At 42.4% G+C, this 17645-nt stretch overlaps 1 protein-coding gene across 1 annotated transcript in view; it reads left to right on the top strand.

Moving 5' to 3' along the window:
- Positions 1 to 14821: 14821 nt before the first annotated feature.
- PTPN11 (protein tyrosine phosphatase, non-receptor type 11) overlaps positions 14822 to 17645 on the top strand; it is a 34415-nt gene continuing 31591 nt past the window's right edge. The window contains exon 1 of the mRNA XM_014541179.1: positions 14822 to 15006. Within this exon, the coding sequence (XP_014396665.1) occupies positions 14822 to 15006 (185 nt within the window). The remainder of the gene's footprint in view (positions 15007 to 17645) is intronic.

The following is a 17645-nucleotide window of genomic DNA, read 5'->3' as shown; positions in this document are numbered from 1 at the left end:
GGAGGAGCTGCTGGCGGCCACCGCCTCCCGCGCGCGTTTGGGGGCTTTGCTCAGGACCCCCGACCCCTTTAGATGCGGGTTTGCATCACCCCCTCCCTCCCCTCACGTGCCAGAAATGGAAACACTGACTGTATCAGCAGCTATTAGAAGTATTTCCTTTCTCAGCGACCTTCGCCTTTGAGAGGTGGGAGGGAAGGGAGCTGTGTCTCTCGTTGTTGAATCCTTCATCACAACCTTAGACGTCAGGAAGCATTCATCACCCGCCGTTTTGCGGATGTGGAAACTGAGGCTCCGACGTAACCTGCTGATAAAAGACAGGATCGGAACCTTAGAGTCGCAAGGAGGATTAGCGAATTAACGAGATCCTTTGAAAGTTCCGGGTAATACTGATAGCTTACGTTTGTTAAGCTGTTACTGTAAACCAGACACATCTAATCTTCGCTATAACCCTACGAGCTAGGTACTATTATCCCTCCCCCCTTTTTAAAAAAATATATTTTTATTGATTTCAGAGAGCAATGGAGAGGGAGAGAGAGATAGAAACATCAATGATGAGAGAGAATCATTGATCGGCTGCCTCCTGCATGCCCCCTACTGGGGATGGAGCCTGCAACCCAGGCAAGTGCCCTGACCAGGAATCGAACCTGTGACCTCCTGGTTCAGCGGTGGAAGCTCAACCACGGAGCTGTGCCAGCCAAGCTATTATCTATCCCCTTTTTAAGGATGAGTAAACTGAGTTTCAGGAGTTAGGCAACTTGCCAAAGGTCACTCAGCCATAAGTGGTGGAGCCAGAATCCCCACTGTTTAGTCACCATGTAGCTCTTACTATTTTATAATGTTGATAATTATTTTTTAAGCCTTAATTTTGTTGTTAAACAGGAGTGTGTGACCTCTTGTTTTCAGATGGCGATCCTGCTATTTTGTATTGCCTCTCTTTATAGACATTTCACATATAAGACTCATTGTTTAGTCTTAATTGTCCCGTATGGCCAATGTCATAGACATTTGAAAAACTGTTTTAAGCAGTTGGGGTTATTTGAGTGAGAGACTTTTCAAAATATTAGGAATGTCTTCTCAAAATACACCTGCACATTATTTATTGGTGGATCTGGAACGAAAACTGGAAACTTAGGAAGTGACTTGGACAGGTCTGTTGGCAAGTGCTTACAGATCGGGGTAATATATAACTGCATTTCAACAGAACAGTGTACAGCCTCAAATGTTGTCATCCTTGAGGGAGCTTTTAAATAAAGCAGTTGTCTATTCTTTAATCTGTCAAATAGTCATTGAGCCTTTTGTTCCTTGTGTCTGCTCTTCTAGACAAGTAAAGATCTGCTTCTTTAGGAGACAAAAGACTGGGGCCTAGGAGCTGGGGAAGGGGCAGAGTAGTAATAGATCCTACATTGTCCAGCTTGTTAGTCTAGAAGCAGGGAAGTGTGGGTATAGCAAGTGACAAAGATGACAGTTTGAAATGGAGTAATTGCTCCTCTCTTCCAGCTCTCCCTATTATAAAATAGAAATGTCACCCTAGACGGTTTGGCTCAGTGGATAGAGCGTCAGCCTGCGACTGAAGGGTCCCAGGTTCTATTTCGGTCAAGGGCACATGCCGGGACCTCAGCTTCGATCCCTAGTAGGGGGCATGCAGGAGGCAGCTGATCAATGATTCTCTCTCATTATTGATGTTTCTATCTCTCCCTCTCCCTTTCTCTCTGAAATCAGTAAAATATATATATATATATAAAATGTCTGCCACCTAAAAAGGCAGGTTCTGAACAACACACATAATTGGGAATTATTATTTTTCAGATTGTAGGTCTGTTTTATTATTTTTAACCAGCTTTATTGAGGTATAAGTGACATGCAATAAAATACATATATTTAAGTGTACAGTTTGATAAGTTTTGACATATGTATGCACTTGTGAAACCACCACCACAACCAAGATAATGGACACATCCAACACTGTTTGAGATGGTTCCTCATGTCCTTTATAATCTCTTCCTCGTCAGGCAACCACGGTTCTGCTTTGTGCCCCTATACATTAATTTGCATTTCCTAGAATTGTATATTAATGGAATTTTATATCTGGCTTTTTATGCTTGGATAATTATGTTGAGATTTGTCTATGTTGTAGTATGTGTCAAATAGTTCATTATGTAATTTTGTTGTGTAGTAATCTTCCATTGTATGGATGTACCACCAATTCTTTATGCATCCACCTGTTGATGGACATTTGGGTTATTTCCCCGAGTTTGGCTGTCACAAACAAAGCTGCTCTGATCGTTCATGTACAAGAGTTTGTATGGACATATGCTTTCATTTCTCTCTGGTACACACCTATCAAGGGTATGGCTGGATCATATAGTAGGTGTCTATTTAACTTTTCCAGAAATTGTCTAATTGTCTTTTAAAGTGGTTATGCTATTTACATCCCCACCAGCAGTATGTAGGAGTTACAGTTCTTCCACATACTCGTCAGCACTTGGGATGATCACTTTTTAAATTTGAGCCATTTTGGTGGGTGTGTCATGGTATCTCATTATAGTTTTTTTTTTTAATTATTGATTTTGAGAGACAGAGGAATAGAGAGAAACATTGATGAGAGAGAAACAACGATTGGCTGCCTCCAACACACGCCCTGTTGGGGATGGAGCCTGCAACCCAGGCATGTGCCCTGACCGGGAATGGAACTGATAACCCCTTGGTTCATGAGTCCACAGTCAACCACTGAGCCTCACCAGCTGCGCTCTCATTGTAGTTTTAATTTCTATTTTCCTCGGTGATCATGCTGATCATCTTTTCATGTGCTTATTTACTGTCTGTATATTGTCTTTGGTGACATGTTTAGTTGATCAAATATTTTCCCTCTTTTTTAGTTAATTGTTTGTTTTCTTAGTATTGAGATTTGAGAGTTCTTTATTCTGGAAACAAGTCTTTTATCAGAATTGCAAATATTTTTCTCTTAGTCTGTGTCCTGTCTTTTCATTTTTTAAAAACAATGTCTTTTGAAGAGTAGAGGTTTTTAATTTGGATGAAGTTTCGTGTATTTTTTTTTTTAATGGATAATGCTTTTGGTGTTATTTCTAAGAAATCTTCGCTTAACCCAAGATCTCAAATGTTTTCTACAAGTGTTATAGTTTTAGGGTTCTGATCCTCTTTGAGTTAATTTTTGTATATGGTGTGAGGTGTGGATACATGTTCTCTTTTTTGGCATATGGGTAGTTATTCCAGCACTATTTGTTGAAAAGACTCTCTGTCTTTATTGAACTTGTACCTTTGTTGAAAATCAGTTGTCCATTTACTAGTATATGTGGGTCTATTTCTGGACTCTATTCTGTTACATTGGTCTGTTTGTCTCTCCTTATGCTAATACCACATGATCTTGATTATTATCTATTTATTTATTTATTTTATATTTTTGTTGATTTCAGAGAGGAAGGGAGAGGGAGAGACAGGAACATCAATGATGAAAGAGAATCAGTGATTGGCTGCCTCCTGCATGCCCTACACTGGGGATTGAGCCTGCAACCCAGGCATGTGCCCTGACCCTGGAATTGAACTGTGACCTCCTGGTTTACAAGTGGATGCTCAACCATTCAGCCACGCCCATTGGGCCTGAATATTGTCGCTTTATAACATGTCTTGAAATCAGATAGTGTTAGTCTTCCAACTTCATTCTTCTTTTCAAAGTATTTTTTAAAAAATATATTTTATTGATTTTCCACAGAGAGGAAGGGAGAGGAACAGAGAGCTAGAAACATCGATGAGAGAGAAACATCGACCAGCTGCCTCCCGCACACCCCCCACTGGGGATGTGCCCACAACCAAAGTACATGCCCCTGACCGGAATCAAACCTGGGACCCCTCAGTCCGCAGGCCGACGCTCTATCCACTGAGCCAAACCGGTTACGGCTTTCAAAGTATTTTTAACGTCAGTATTAATTCATTCAATAAGTTGTTATTCAACCAGGCAGGATAAAGCAGTAAGATGGGCAAAGATTGCTATTCCTGTGGCTGGGAGAGAGAGAGAGTAGACAAACACATGAATAAATAAGACAATTTCAGGTAGTAATAACTGCTGGGAGGGAAAATATAAGCCAGAAATGGGGAGAATGTGGTTGGTTTTGATTAGGAGTTTAGGAGACGTCTTTTTGAAGAGATGATCATATGAGCTGACTCTTGAATGACAGGTAATATTCTGAATTTTGTTTTGCTTAATTATTAAAATAATTATTTTTGATTCATGTATAGGGTTTAGATTTTGTGGAGCATTCAGTATTACATGTCAGTATATTCAGTATCACAGGCACAGAAAGGAAGGCACTGAGAAAGCAAATGACATTTTCCCAAATAATTTAGTGATTGTAGTACTGAATTCAGATTTTGAGATTGCCTGTCTGCCCTACTCTGCCTTGTTCAGCTGACAAAACTGGCTGCATTTTCCATCTTCCTTCAGCATCCTTTACATTTGCTTTTGTTCCTCTGAAAATTCACGTCTGATGACTTGAGCTGAGAGGAGCAGAAAACAGCTCGTTCTGAGACTTGGCTTTTGGTTTATCTATTGTAGGTCAAGTACATTTTGTCCCAGGCTCTCCCTGGGGGCCATGTTTGTTTCTCTCCCATGGGAGTAAATAAACGTGCCTTGCTGAAAAAATAACAGTTCTGTGTCTGTCCAGTTGAAGCTGAATGTCTGTATTAATGTCACGTCCTGATGTAAGCCCAGGTTTTTGGCCAGAGCTGCTCAAGTGCAGGGGCCACTGCTAAGATTACTTACCCTTCCTGCACATGGTCAGCGTGGAGACTGTTAGTGAGTCCCACACGATCCTGGGAAAGCAGAGCCAACTCCTGTCGGGTATTTGTTACCCTACAGGACAATAGAGGACCCTGTGCTGATTCCTCTCCCCTTTGGGAAACACGGACGGCCCTTGCCATTCAATGCTGACCTTTTTAAGGAAAGGAAAGACACATAAGGAAAGGAAAGGCTGATAGGAAAGAAATGGATTCATTTGAAAGATGGTGTTGGAGGAGAGCCCTAGGGACTCGGGACAGCCAGGGAGAGGAACAAATGGGTCCTAGAGCCTGAAACATTGCTGGAGGCAAAAATGACCAAACTGAAGCTGTCCTACTCCGGTCACATAATGAGAAGGCAGGGTTCTTTGGAAAAAGACAATAATGCTGGGAACAACAGAAGGCAGCAGGAAAGGAGGAAGACCAAATAGAAGATGGATTGACTCCATAAAAGGAGCCATAGGTATGAGTCTATAGGAGCTGAGTAGGGCTGCTGAAGACAGGACCGTGTGGACACCGCTCATTCATAAGGTGACCCGGAGTCTAGCCGGCTCAATGACGTGGAAGACACCAAGGCAAATACTGAAGTCGGGCAGGTTGTGTCCTTGCTGTAGACGGCAACCAAGGGCTTGAGACTCCTGAATGGATTCAGACACCCTAAAATGCAGCCCAGTTCATTACTGAGTTTTGGAGGGTTGTGTGCATTTAGCAAACCCATATGTACTATGGGCCCTGGCAACAATGAAATATGAAAGATACAGTTCATGTTTGCAGAGACCATTGAGTGTAGAGAGGGAGACAGACTTCATACACCAACCTCAAATGCGTTTGATGAAGGCAGCATCAAACTGAAATAGAGCCCTAACCGGTTTGGCTCAGCGGATAGAGCGTCAGCCTGTGGACTCAAGGGTCCCGGGTTCGATTCCGGTCAAGGGCATGTACCTTGGTTGCGGGCACATCCCCAGTAGGGGGCGTGCGGGAGGCAGCTGATTGATGTTTCTCTCTCATCGATGTTTCTAACTCTCTATCCCACTCCCCTCCTCTCTGTAAAAAATCAATAAAATATATTTTAAAAAAACTGAAATAGAAATTTGTCAGTATAGAACATACTGTTTAGAATACACATATACTTGTATCTGATACACACAGACATACACATTGTATATATCTGTCTGTCTATACACACATGAATATATGCACACACATTTATTTGAAAGGTAATGGACTATAGATTCAAGTCTTTATCATCCCACCGACCCACTCTAATGAAACATGGATCCATTTATTCAAGAGCTATTTATTGTGGGATTACTAAGTGCCCGGCACTGTGCTAGGCATTGGGTGTTCCAGGTTTTAGGAAACAGACAAGTGCAAAAGTGCTGAGGTGGGGAAGTTCGTGGGGTGCTTGAAGAAAGAAGGGAGCACATGCAGGAGCTATGAGACTGGGGACATAGGTGGGGGCTGGAGCACACAGGGGACTTTAAGGTCCTCAGAGAGGAGTGGGGATTGTATTTTAAGAGGAATGCAGCCCTGGCTAGTGTGGCTCAGTTGGTTGAGCCATGCACAGGAAGGTTGCCCGTTTGATTCCCCATCAGGGCATATGCCCAGGTTGTAGGTTGACAGGAGGCAACTGATCCATATTTCTCTCTCACAAAGATGTTTCTCTCTCCCTCTCCCTTCTTCACTCTCTAAAAAACAATAAAAAAACCCATCTTTTTTTTTTTTAAAGAGCAATGTAAAATCATAGAAGGATGTGATCAGGGAAGCAGCATGAGCTGACCTATTTAGAAACACCCCTCTGGCTGATGTGAAGGAAGGGTTATGGAGGCAGGAGTGGACCTGGAGCACAGACAAGCTAGAGAGAGACCTTGAACTAGGTAGGGTAGGAGCCATTCGCCGAAACACTTTTGGAGGCAGCTTCCTTTTATTGCCTTGTCAACAGGGTAGAGATGCTGACCATTGAAACTCCATGAGAAGGTAATGATTTATAAAGACATAGCTGTCCGCTCCCATGAAAAAGCTGCCTTAACTTTTTTTCCTAGTCGGTGTTACTTAGTATGCTTGTCCCTATGGACTGCTCCTTTTTCATGGCTTATCCTTTTCCTATAGAATATTAAATTTTAATTATAAAAGAGGAACATTCTTATAATCTGCAGAAAGTGCTGAACTTTAAACTTTCTCCCCAAGGACAAAGATAATGATTTTTCTTCTGGAGCTGTGAGTAAGAAAGACATACCCACTATCACTTTATATTTAGACAAGAAACTGAAATTAGACTTTGGATCTCTAGTTTAAATTCGCTTCTAGGCATAGTAGCCTTGAGAATAAGTTCCTGAAATTATTGGCCTGCTTGACTGTTTCCCACATCACTGGGGGAAGAGGGTACGTAGATAAAACAAAATATTCAGCATCGTTGTATTTTCTTTTTGGTTCATCAGCATTTTTTTAAAGACATACTTGACATAACTAAGTTCCTAGCCTCAGAGAGCTAAGCCTTCGCAGGATCTGCATTCACTAATGAGAGCATTTGATTTCTGGTGTGGTTTCCCGGCGAATAGTTTGGGTTTTTTAAACTCGCACAGGCAGGAATTCCATCTCTTGTTTCTTCAAGCCCACTCAGCACAGGGCTCATGTGTTTTAGACATTTCCTTTAGACATTGATTTGAGGCTCTTTTTCACAAATGGTGGTGCTGGTGGTGGTGGTGGTGGTGGTGGTGTGTGTTTTTATCTCTATGAGCCAGGTGCTACGCACCTGGGCCATGTTATGACCCGAGAGCCTTACTAATAACAGACAGTGCCCAGAGTGTGGCTGGTTAGAAGGAGTTGTCCAGGGCGGGCAGGTTTGTAGATGTTGAGACCCAGCAAGAGGAGGATGTGCTTCCCATCCCTTCTCTATATGCTTTTTCTCCACACCCCACCTTTCAGTGTTTTAGCCGACCGGGTTTTTCTTCACTCCCCACAAATTTATTCATTCAGCAGTTACTCATCTAGTGCCTACTGTATACACGGAGAGGACTGGAAATTTATGTTTCTTCTCATCTTGTCTGGACACACTGTATTAATCACCTTGTTGATAAACTCAAATGGAGTCATCCTGATTTGCCTTTCCTCTCCTTTCATATAATATAGGTTCACTTACATAACTTTTTTTTTTTGGTAGATGAAGCTCTATTGTTAGCATTCACACTAGGTGGGGAACGAGGGTGGGGCTTAGAGATGTGTGGCCTTAGTATCCAATATTATAAGTGATTATAATCTTTGAGGCCAGCCCTATAATATGATATTAATTCTGTTAATCCCACTGTTCTTTACCCTCACTGCGATCTCAGGGATTGAATGAACTCTCACAGCTCCTTATTAAGTGACAAGCCTACTGTGAATCACAAAATTGTCAGTGATTGGACACAAGTATTAAACATATAATTGGGAAAGAGTTTTTGATCATTACAAATGCTTTTTGAAAAAAAAACCTAAGGAAGGAGAGTTGACAATATATGTCAAAGTTCAAGTAGATGGGTAATAGAATAGAAATTTTAGTTTCTAATTCTGTGCCCTTTGAAATAATGTAGGGACAGCCCCTGAAGCTGTGAAGTTAAGTTTATGAAAAGGCAGCATAACATAAGTGGTACCTATGTCAAAATGGCCTCTGTGAAACTGACATAATTATGCAGGAGAAGAATCTGTTCTGTCATATCTTCCACCAAAAATAACAGTGATAACAGCAGTGATAACTAATGTTTATTAAGCCCTTACTCTGTCCATCCTTTGTGCTAAGTGCTGGTTACTAAGTTTCCCCTGTAAACATCACTCACCTCTGTTCACTCCTAATGACATGTTAGGTAAAATTATAAGTTGTAAAAGAAATAATATAGTTTATTTAATCAAGGTGTGAAGAGACCACCCCCTGCCTTATCTCCTGTTGCCAGTCTGCCTGATAGGTGTGGTGGGTGGTTACCTAGCTCACCTTCAGCAGTTCTTGTTTCTAGTCCTCAGTTAATTCTTACCTGAGCGGTGGTGCTGAGGACCAGATTTCCTCCTATGTGTATGCTACCAACTACAGTCATTTTTTTTTTAATCCTCATCTGAGGATATTTTTCCATTGATTTCTAGAGAGAGTGGAAGGGAGGGGGAGAGACAAACAGAGAAACCCAGGGCCGGGGAGTGAGCTGCAACCCAGGTACATGCCCTTGACCGGAACCGATCCTGGGACCCTTCAGTCTGCAGGCCAAAGCCTCTGTCCTCTGAGCTAAACCGGCTAGGGCCTAACTATAGTAATTTTAAAAAAGTTAATTGATTTTAGAGAGAAAGAGGAGAGAGAGAGAGAAGAGAGAAGAGATATTTTGATTTGTTGTTCCACTTATTTATACATTCATTGGTTGATGCTTCTATGTGCCCTGACCGGGGATCAACCTGCAAACTTGGCGTATCAGAAAGATGCTCTAATCAACTCTGCTACCTGGCCAGGGCCTAACTACAGTAATTTTATTTTATTATTATTATTTAAAAATATATTATGTTTTTTATTGATTTCAGAGAGGAAGGGAGAGAGATGGAGAGAGGTAGAGAGATAGAAACATCAATGATGAGAAAGAATCATTGATTGACTGCCTTCTGCATGCCCCCTACTTGGGGGAGGGGAGATCAAGCCCACAACCCAGGCATATGCCCTTGGCCAGAATTGAACCTGGGACCCTTTAGTCCACAGGCTGACTCTCTAGCCACTGAGTCAAACCAGGTAGGGCCAAAAAGGGACACTTTTAATCTGACCCATGGTGTAGGATTGGCAGGCTACATAGGGACAGTGAGACTGGGGGGAATCTTATCATTTAGTATATAGATTTTTATTTAATTCCATTGCTTTTAGGATGGTGCACCTGCTCTCTGGGGTGTCTAACAATAATTTCCAAAGTGAATGTCTAAGGCATTTGTGCAAAAGCCAAAAACTTGCCCCAAAGCCTCCCCATGCATTTGGAATCACCAAATTAATATATATATATTTAAATCAGAGACAATGGCTGTTCTTTTGAAATAGTTTTTATTTATTTTAGAGAGAGAGGAAGGGAGAGGGAGAGAGGTAGAAACATCAAGGAGAGGGAAACATCAATATCTTTTAGCTGACTCCTACACGCCCCCACCAGGGATCAAGACAGAAACCTGGGTATGTGCCCTGACCGGGAAGTGAAACTGAGCCACAGCTGCTGGGCAAATTTTGATATTTTAAGTGAGAAAAGAACCTTTGCCTGCTGACATCTGTGCCTCCTCCTGACCGTGCAGGAGTCATCCTGTGACCCGACCTAGGTCAGATGGGGAACTGTGTAGATGTGGGAGAGGCCCGGATGGGGCTCACCCCAGGACTACCCTTTCCTTCCCTTCCAGCCACAGGTATTTATTAAGGAACAAAGTGTTGACTCCTTACCAGGGGCTACACGTGGGGAAGATGTAGACAGCTTCTCTGCCCTCACGGAGCTGCCTGTCCAGCCTGTGACCTGGAAACTGTAGAAATGTGTGATTGGGACCCGCGTTGGTATCACTGAGGGGGAGCTTGTGGCACATGGAGAAGATAGGATGGGGGTGGGGATCTGAATGTGGAGAAAAGGAAGTATAGAGGCCCCGTGTGGCACATTTACGGAAAACAGGGAGGTTACCAGAGCCGGAGAGTCAAGTAGGGGCCAGACCTGGTGGGTCCCGCTAACATCTGTGACTTAATTGTATTTTTTTCTGACTGAAAATGAAATTTCTTGTCCTAAGGTGAAATTTTACTGGCTGGTTCTGTGCCAAGCATTTTATGTGCATAATTTATTTCCATCTCACAGCAGTGCTATGAGTGAAGTTTTTTTCTAAGTATAGCCAGAAACCCAGAAGCTGTAAAAGAAAAATCTGATAATTATAATCATGCTCAGGTAGATTTCTGTGGGGAGAAAGATACCACAGACAGAGTAAAAGGGGATAACCTAAGATGGAGACGTGCCACGCATGCAATAAAGAATCATTTTCTGTTATATGAAGCACTCCTATAAATCAGTAAGAAAAAAAAATCCAATAGAAATGAGCAATGAAAACTGGCAGCTCACAGAAAAAGGGGGAGGGGGAAGTGGCCAGAAAACATGAAAAAGTGCTTAGTCTCACATAGAAATGCAAACTAGAATGGCACAGTTTTCCGTGAAGCAGAATGGACGAAGATGAAAACGTTTGGTAATGTATGTAGTATTGGTAAAAGTGAGAGAACGCAGGGACTTTCACAGTCAATTTGTGGAAGTTGAAACTGGTGTCTCCTTTTGTGTGCAGTTTGGCAAATTTGTCAAAGTAAAAAGAAAAAGTCTTGACAAAGCAATTTTTATTTCTAAAAATTTAATTTAGAAATATGCTTATAAAAGTGTGGACAGGTGCTTGTAAAGGATATGTTCTGCTGTGTTATTTGGTTAATCCTCACCTGAAGATATTTTTCTATTGCTTTTTAGAGAACATGGAAGGGAGGGGGAGAGACACATTGGTTGCCTCCAGCACATATCCCAACCAGGGCCAGGTTGGGGATCGAGCTAGCAGCCGAGGTACATGCCCTTGACTGGAATGGAACCCGGGACCCTTCAGGCTGATACTCTATCCACTGAGCCAAACCGGCTAGGGCCTGCTGTGTTATCTGTAATAATAAAAACCTAGCAATAATATGAGTATCCTGGAATAGGAATTAAATTATGGATGGTGTATTCATACAATGGAATATTGTGTAGCTATTAAAAAGAATGTACTGCCAGGCTGATGTGGCTCAGTGGTTGAGCATGGACCTATGAACCAGGAGGTCACAGTTCGATTCCTGGTCAGGGCAAATGCCTGGCTTGTGGGCTCGATCCCCAGTAGGAGACATGCAGAGGCAGCTGATTCAATGATTCTCATCATTGATGTTTCTCTCTCTCTCTCCCTCTCCCTTCCTCCCTGGGGGGGAAAGAATGTACTGATATAGTAAGTGAAGAAGATCAGGAGGATTCTGTGTGTGTGTTTCACACAGGTGGGCTTGGAGGCAGTAGTGTGTTTGCACACATAGATAAGTTTGTATATGTTTATGCATGAAACGTTTAAAGATCGAGAAACTGCTAACTGTAGATACTTCTGAAGAGTGCACCCGGGACTCTAAAAGAAGCATGGGCTTTTTCTTTGAATTTCATACCTATCTGTGCTATTATAATAAATGAATTAAAGCGATTTTAGAAAGTTTGTTTTTTTTATTATTCACAAGATCTGAAAGGACACAGACTCTATGAGAAATTAGAGAATCCCCAAATAGCTGGCTGAGATAAGGAAAGATGAAATGGGAGTGAAAGTCAGGATAACTAAATAAGAAGATCTTGATGGAGGCCATAAGCATTGCACTTGAGGCTGCCATCACAGTGGTGAGGTAGAGGACAAACATGAGAAATTCTTTTAGAACTTAAAAAAAAAAAAAAGACCTTTTTTTAGTTTTGAAGACTCTTGTGAAGCTTTGCAAAAGACATAGAGATTCTATTAGCATTTACACTATCATTTATAGAGAATAATTCACTTGTCAATTCTCCCTTCATAATTACTATAGCTTTTAAAGGAGGTGTAATGACTAACTTATAATGTAAGCAGTTGAATTTGAACTATTCACTATATCTATTTTTTGTTTGTTTTTTTAAGTCCTCACTAGAGGATATTTTTTTCCCATTGATTTTTTAGAGAGTGGAAGGGAGGAAGGAGGGGGAGAGAGAGAAACATTGATGTGAGACACATTGATTGGTTGCCTCCGCACGTGCACTGACTGGGGCTGGGGAACCTGCAACTGAGGTATGTGCCGTTGACCAGGAATCAAACCTGAGACCCCTCTTTCCACAGGCTGATGCTCTAACCACTGAGCACCCGGCCAGGGCAGAACCTATTTTGAAAAAGAAGGAAGAGATGACAGTGGTGACAGTAAGGGACCAGCTCAGCAGATAGATCACGTGGCCCAGGCTGGATGACCAGTGATTAAAAATGAAGCAACCTCTGAGCCTGCAGTATCAAATGAAGACTAATAATGGAGTAAGCTGTTGGGAGAGAGCAGCAACACTTCACCTTCCATAGAGGGGAGATAAAGATTATTTTCCTTTTATCCTGGCCGGTGTGGGTCAGTTGGTTGCACATCATTCTGTGCACCAATAGGTTGCCGGTTAGATTCCCAGTCAGGGCACATGCCTGGGATGCAAGGCTCGATCCCTGGTAAGGGGCGTGGAGGAAGCAGCCGATCCACGTTTCTCCCTCACATTGATATTTCACTCTCTTCTTCTCCCTCTCTCTCTCAAATCAATAAAAACATTTTTTTTTTAAAAAAAAGGACCTAAGAACTATCATTTCCATTTTGCAGATGAGGAATCTAAGGTGAAAAGAACTTGCCGAGGTCACAGAGCTAGTAAGTGGTAGCACTCAGATGTGCACCTGCCTGTGTGATCTGCCGTAGTCCTGTGGCTGTAGGACGCTCCATGTCCTTAATGCAAGGTTTATGGCAGATGTTCACCCTGCACTGTCTCCTTCTCTGTCGTAAAACACTGTGATTGGGCCAATATTGTTGAGCAGTCTCTCTCTCTCTTTTTTTAAAAAATATATTTTATTGATTTTTTACAAGGAAGGGAAGAGAGGGATAGAGAGAAAAATATATTTTATTGATTTTTTACAGAGAGGAAGGGAAAGGGATAGAGAGTTAGAAACATCGATGGAGAGAGAAACATCGATCAGCTGCCTCCTGCACATTCCCTACTGGGGATGTGCCCACAACCAAGGTACATGCCCCTGATCGGAATTGAACCTGGTACCCTTGAGTCTGCAGGCCGATGCTCTATCTGCTGAGCCAAACCGGTTAGGGCTTGAACAGTCTCTTAAAAGTTCACTCAACTGTCAGTATCAGGACTCTACCTTTAATATTGACTTATGTTCCTGGAAGCATTGAATTAGCCTGTAAAGGTCCAGGATAATTGGACTTTTGGAATGACTCTTCTTACCGCAAATCTTGTGACCTTTGGAGCCCATGAAGGAAATCTTGCTGGAAATGAGAGAGGAATTTTTTGAGGTGAATACCATCTGAACTATTTGAGAGTAAGTGGCAAACTTGATGCCTTGTTACTCCAAAATTCTTCTGTGTGTATTTCCTAAAAACAAGGACACTCGCACACATAATCACACTCATCAAACTCAGGGAAATTTGCTTTAAACAGTGCTATCATCGCATTACTGTCCCCCTTTCAAATTGTCTCTGTAGTATCCTTTATAGCAAAAGACAAAACAAACAACGAAACCCTTCTTTTTCCTTTATTTCCCTTCCCTCTGCTCCATGATACAATCCAGAAAGAACCATGCCTTGCATTACTTGTGTGTTGTTATTGGCCTGCAATCTGGATAGTTCTTTGACTTGTTTTTCACATTTTTGAAGAGTACGTGCCGGTTAGTGGAATGTCACTCATTTCGGGTTTGTCTGTGTTCCTCATAATTAGATTAGGTAATGCGTTTTTAGCAGGAATATCACAGACATGACACTGTGTTCTTCTCTGTGCGTGCTGTCAGGAGGCACATGATGTCATAACTGGTCATGTTAACTTTTACCAGTTGATTAAGATAGTATCTGCAGATTCTCTACTGTGAAGTTCTTTAGTATATTTTACTTGTCAGTTAACATGTAATTAGTAAGCATTTTGTGGGGATTGCAGTAAATATTTTGTGTCTCCTGAAATGTTCACCATTAGGGTTAACATCCATTGATGATTCTTGCCTGGATGGTTGGCCCTGGCTGGTGTGACTCAGTACTTACTTGTTCAGTTCCACTCCATGTGTTCAATCTCCTGACCAGGTGGACTGTCACTTTGGGCTTGACCCACTAAGTGACTGGGTTAATATTCAGGTCCCCTCCCCCACCTACTGGGCTAGCAGGATCCCAGGCCCTACCAAGGGGATGGCAAGGAGAGACAGTGACCAAGGAGAAGAGGGGGAAGGGGCAGGGAAGGTTTGATTTGTATTTTTATTAGCGACTCTGCTCATAGGCATTCCAGCTGTGATGGTGTGGAACGTAGTGCTGACAGAATCCTGTTGTTCATTGTTCTCTCTTTCTCTCTCAAGATGGTTTCACCCAAATATCACTGGCGTGGAGGCCGAAAACCTACTGCTGACAAGAGGAGTTGATGGCAGTTTTTTGGCAAGGCCCAGTAAAAGTAACCCAGGAGACTTCACACTTTCCGTTAGGTAAGTGGGAAGAAAAGGAGAGACTCCCGAGAGTGGTTTCCAGGTAGAAAATGTTGAAACCACGAGTGGACACTTGCTGCCCTTGTGTAGAGTTTGAAGGCCTGCCTGCTGCCCTTGGTGAGGCCTGGCTCACCGATCAGACCTGACTCAAGCTCGGCCTCCTGAGGGTGGGGGGTTTGGGACTTCAGTGGAAGGGGGTGATGGTGGGCATCCTCGGAGACCACCGAGGATGAGCTGGAGCCGAGTATAACCACTTCCTAAGCCACCCTTGAAGCCACTCATCCTGAACCTGGATCCCTGCATTTTTCCTTCCCTTCCATTGATCTCTGGGAAAAATACTTTTAAAGAGTTTCATTTGTCTTTTTCTTTCTTTCTTTTTTAAAAATATATTTTATTGATTTTTTTACAGAGAGGAAGGTAGAGGGATAGAGAGTTAGAAACATTGATCAGCTGCCTCCTGCACACCCCCTACTGGGAATGTGCCTGCAACCAAGGTACATGCCCTTGACCAGAATCGAACCTGGGACCCTTCAGTCCACAGGCCGATGCTCTATCCACTGAGCCAAACCGGCCAGGGCCATTTGTCTTTTTCAAGAAATAAAATATCATTGAGGAAGTTGTGGTGCTGTGCGTTCCCCTGCCCAGTCCCATTCCCCTTCCTCTCTCCTCAGAGGAAACTACCATTGAGAGGTTGGCATATATCCTTCCTGGCCATGCCTTTATACTTGTACTGCATTTGTACTGTGTATGAACAAGGTCAAGTTGGTGTGTGTGTGTGTGTTTAGAATTCACATCCATGGCTTTATAACATACGTATTATTCTGCAACTTTCTTAAACATTTTTTTTAAGTTCTATGCTGGTGCCTATAGATTTAATTATTAATTTTAATGGCCCTATAATCTTTGAATGGTGTGAACACATCATAGTTTACCCAGTCCCCTATTGTTGAACATTGGGCTGTTTTTAGTTTGTATAAAAATATATTTTTATTGATTTCAGAGAGGAAAAGAGAGGGAGAGAGAGAGAGATAGAAACATCATTGATGAGAGAGAATCATTGATTGGCTTCCTCCTGCACACCCCACAACCCAGGCACATGGTCTGACTGGGAATCGAACTGTGACCTCCTGGTTCATAAGTTGATGTTCAACCACTGAGCAATGCCAGCTGGGCCTGTATAAACATTTTTGTACAGCATGGCCAAAACCTGTTACCTGAGTCTTTGAGTAGGTATAGGACAGTGATGGGCAAACTCAGTCAACAGAGCCAAATATCAACAGTACAACAATTGAAATTTCTTTTGAGAGCCAAATTTTTTAAACTTAAACTATATAGGTAGGTACATTGTTACTAACTTAATTAGGGTACTCCTAAGGCTTAGGGAGAGCCACAGTCGCGAGCCGCAGTTTGCCGACCACGGGTATAGGAGAATTTGATAGACATTGACTTTCTCTTAAATACTAATTCTCTTTACTCAAGCTCATTCTGGGAGTTAGAACTGAACTGCTTTATGAATTGGATTTTATTATTATACTAGAGGCCTGGTGCACGAATTTGTGCATGGGTGGGGTCCCTTGCCCGGTCCCAATAGGGGCCGATCAGGGCCAGCCAGCCAGGGGGAGGGACCAAGGGAGGTTGACTGGCCATGGGAGTGCACTGACCACCAGGGGACAGCTCCTGCATTGAGCATCTGCCCTCTCCCTAGTGGTCAGTGCATGTCTACCAGTCGCTTAGGCTTTTATATATATAGATTTTTAAAATAAAGAAGTTAGTGCCGAGCGTCGGCCTGCGGACTCAGGGGTCCCGGGTTCGATTCCGGTCAAGGGCATGTACCTTGGTTGCGGGCACGTCCCCACTGGGGGGCGTGCAGGAGGCAGCTGATCGATCTCTCTCATCGATGTTTCTGGCTCTCTGTCCCTCTCCCTTCTTCTCTGTAAGAAAATCAATAAAATATATTTAGAAAAAAAAAAAAAGAAGTTAGTAAGATGTGTTCTTGAGGATTCATTTAGGATCACTTTGGGACTCGGGAAGTCCCTTTCGATGTAGTTTAGCTTTTTAAGGAGCCTCTGTCATTGGCCTTTACTTCCGTTTTATGATTTGGAATGGGTGGAAGCCTTCATGAGTCCTCTGGGCTTGTCCCAGCACTGACATCGAACCTAAAGTGACATTTGACCCTGTAAGAGTTTGGATGGAGATCATATAATGATGATGATGATGATGATGATGATGGTTATAGCAAACATTATTGGGGACTTGACATATTCCAGCCTGTTGAGCTAAACACTGTAGACACATCATTTTATTTACTTTTCCCACCAACCTCTGAATAAGTACCACATTATCTTTATCTTACAGGTGAGGAAGCTGAGGCACAGGTTGAGTTAGTAGACCCCTGTTCCACAACAGCATCAATATATGACTTCATTTGCCCAATTCTTAGATACTGAGATAGATTCAGAATGACTCTACCACTACCATTTCTGATTACAAACCCATTAAGTAAAGTTCATGGTTTCTTTGGAGTCTTTTTGTTCTTGGAATATATCCCATTAAGGGTGTACAATTAGTACAGTGTTCAAAGTTACAGGAATTAATTTTCTGTGTAGTTGAACTTCAAAGTTAGATTCATTTCATTTTTC

Source organism: Myotis brandtii, unplaced genomic scaffold, assembly GCF_000412655.1.
Source record: "Myotis brandtii unplaced genomic scaffold, ASM41265v1 scaffold1064, whole genome shotgun sequence".
NCBI lineage: Eukaryota > Metazoa > Chordata > Mammalia > Chiroptera > Vespertilionidae > Myotis > Myotis brandtii.
Note: the sequence above shows the minus strand (reverse complement) of the source record. Positions and strands in the feature narration are given on the sequence as shown.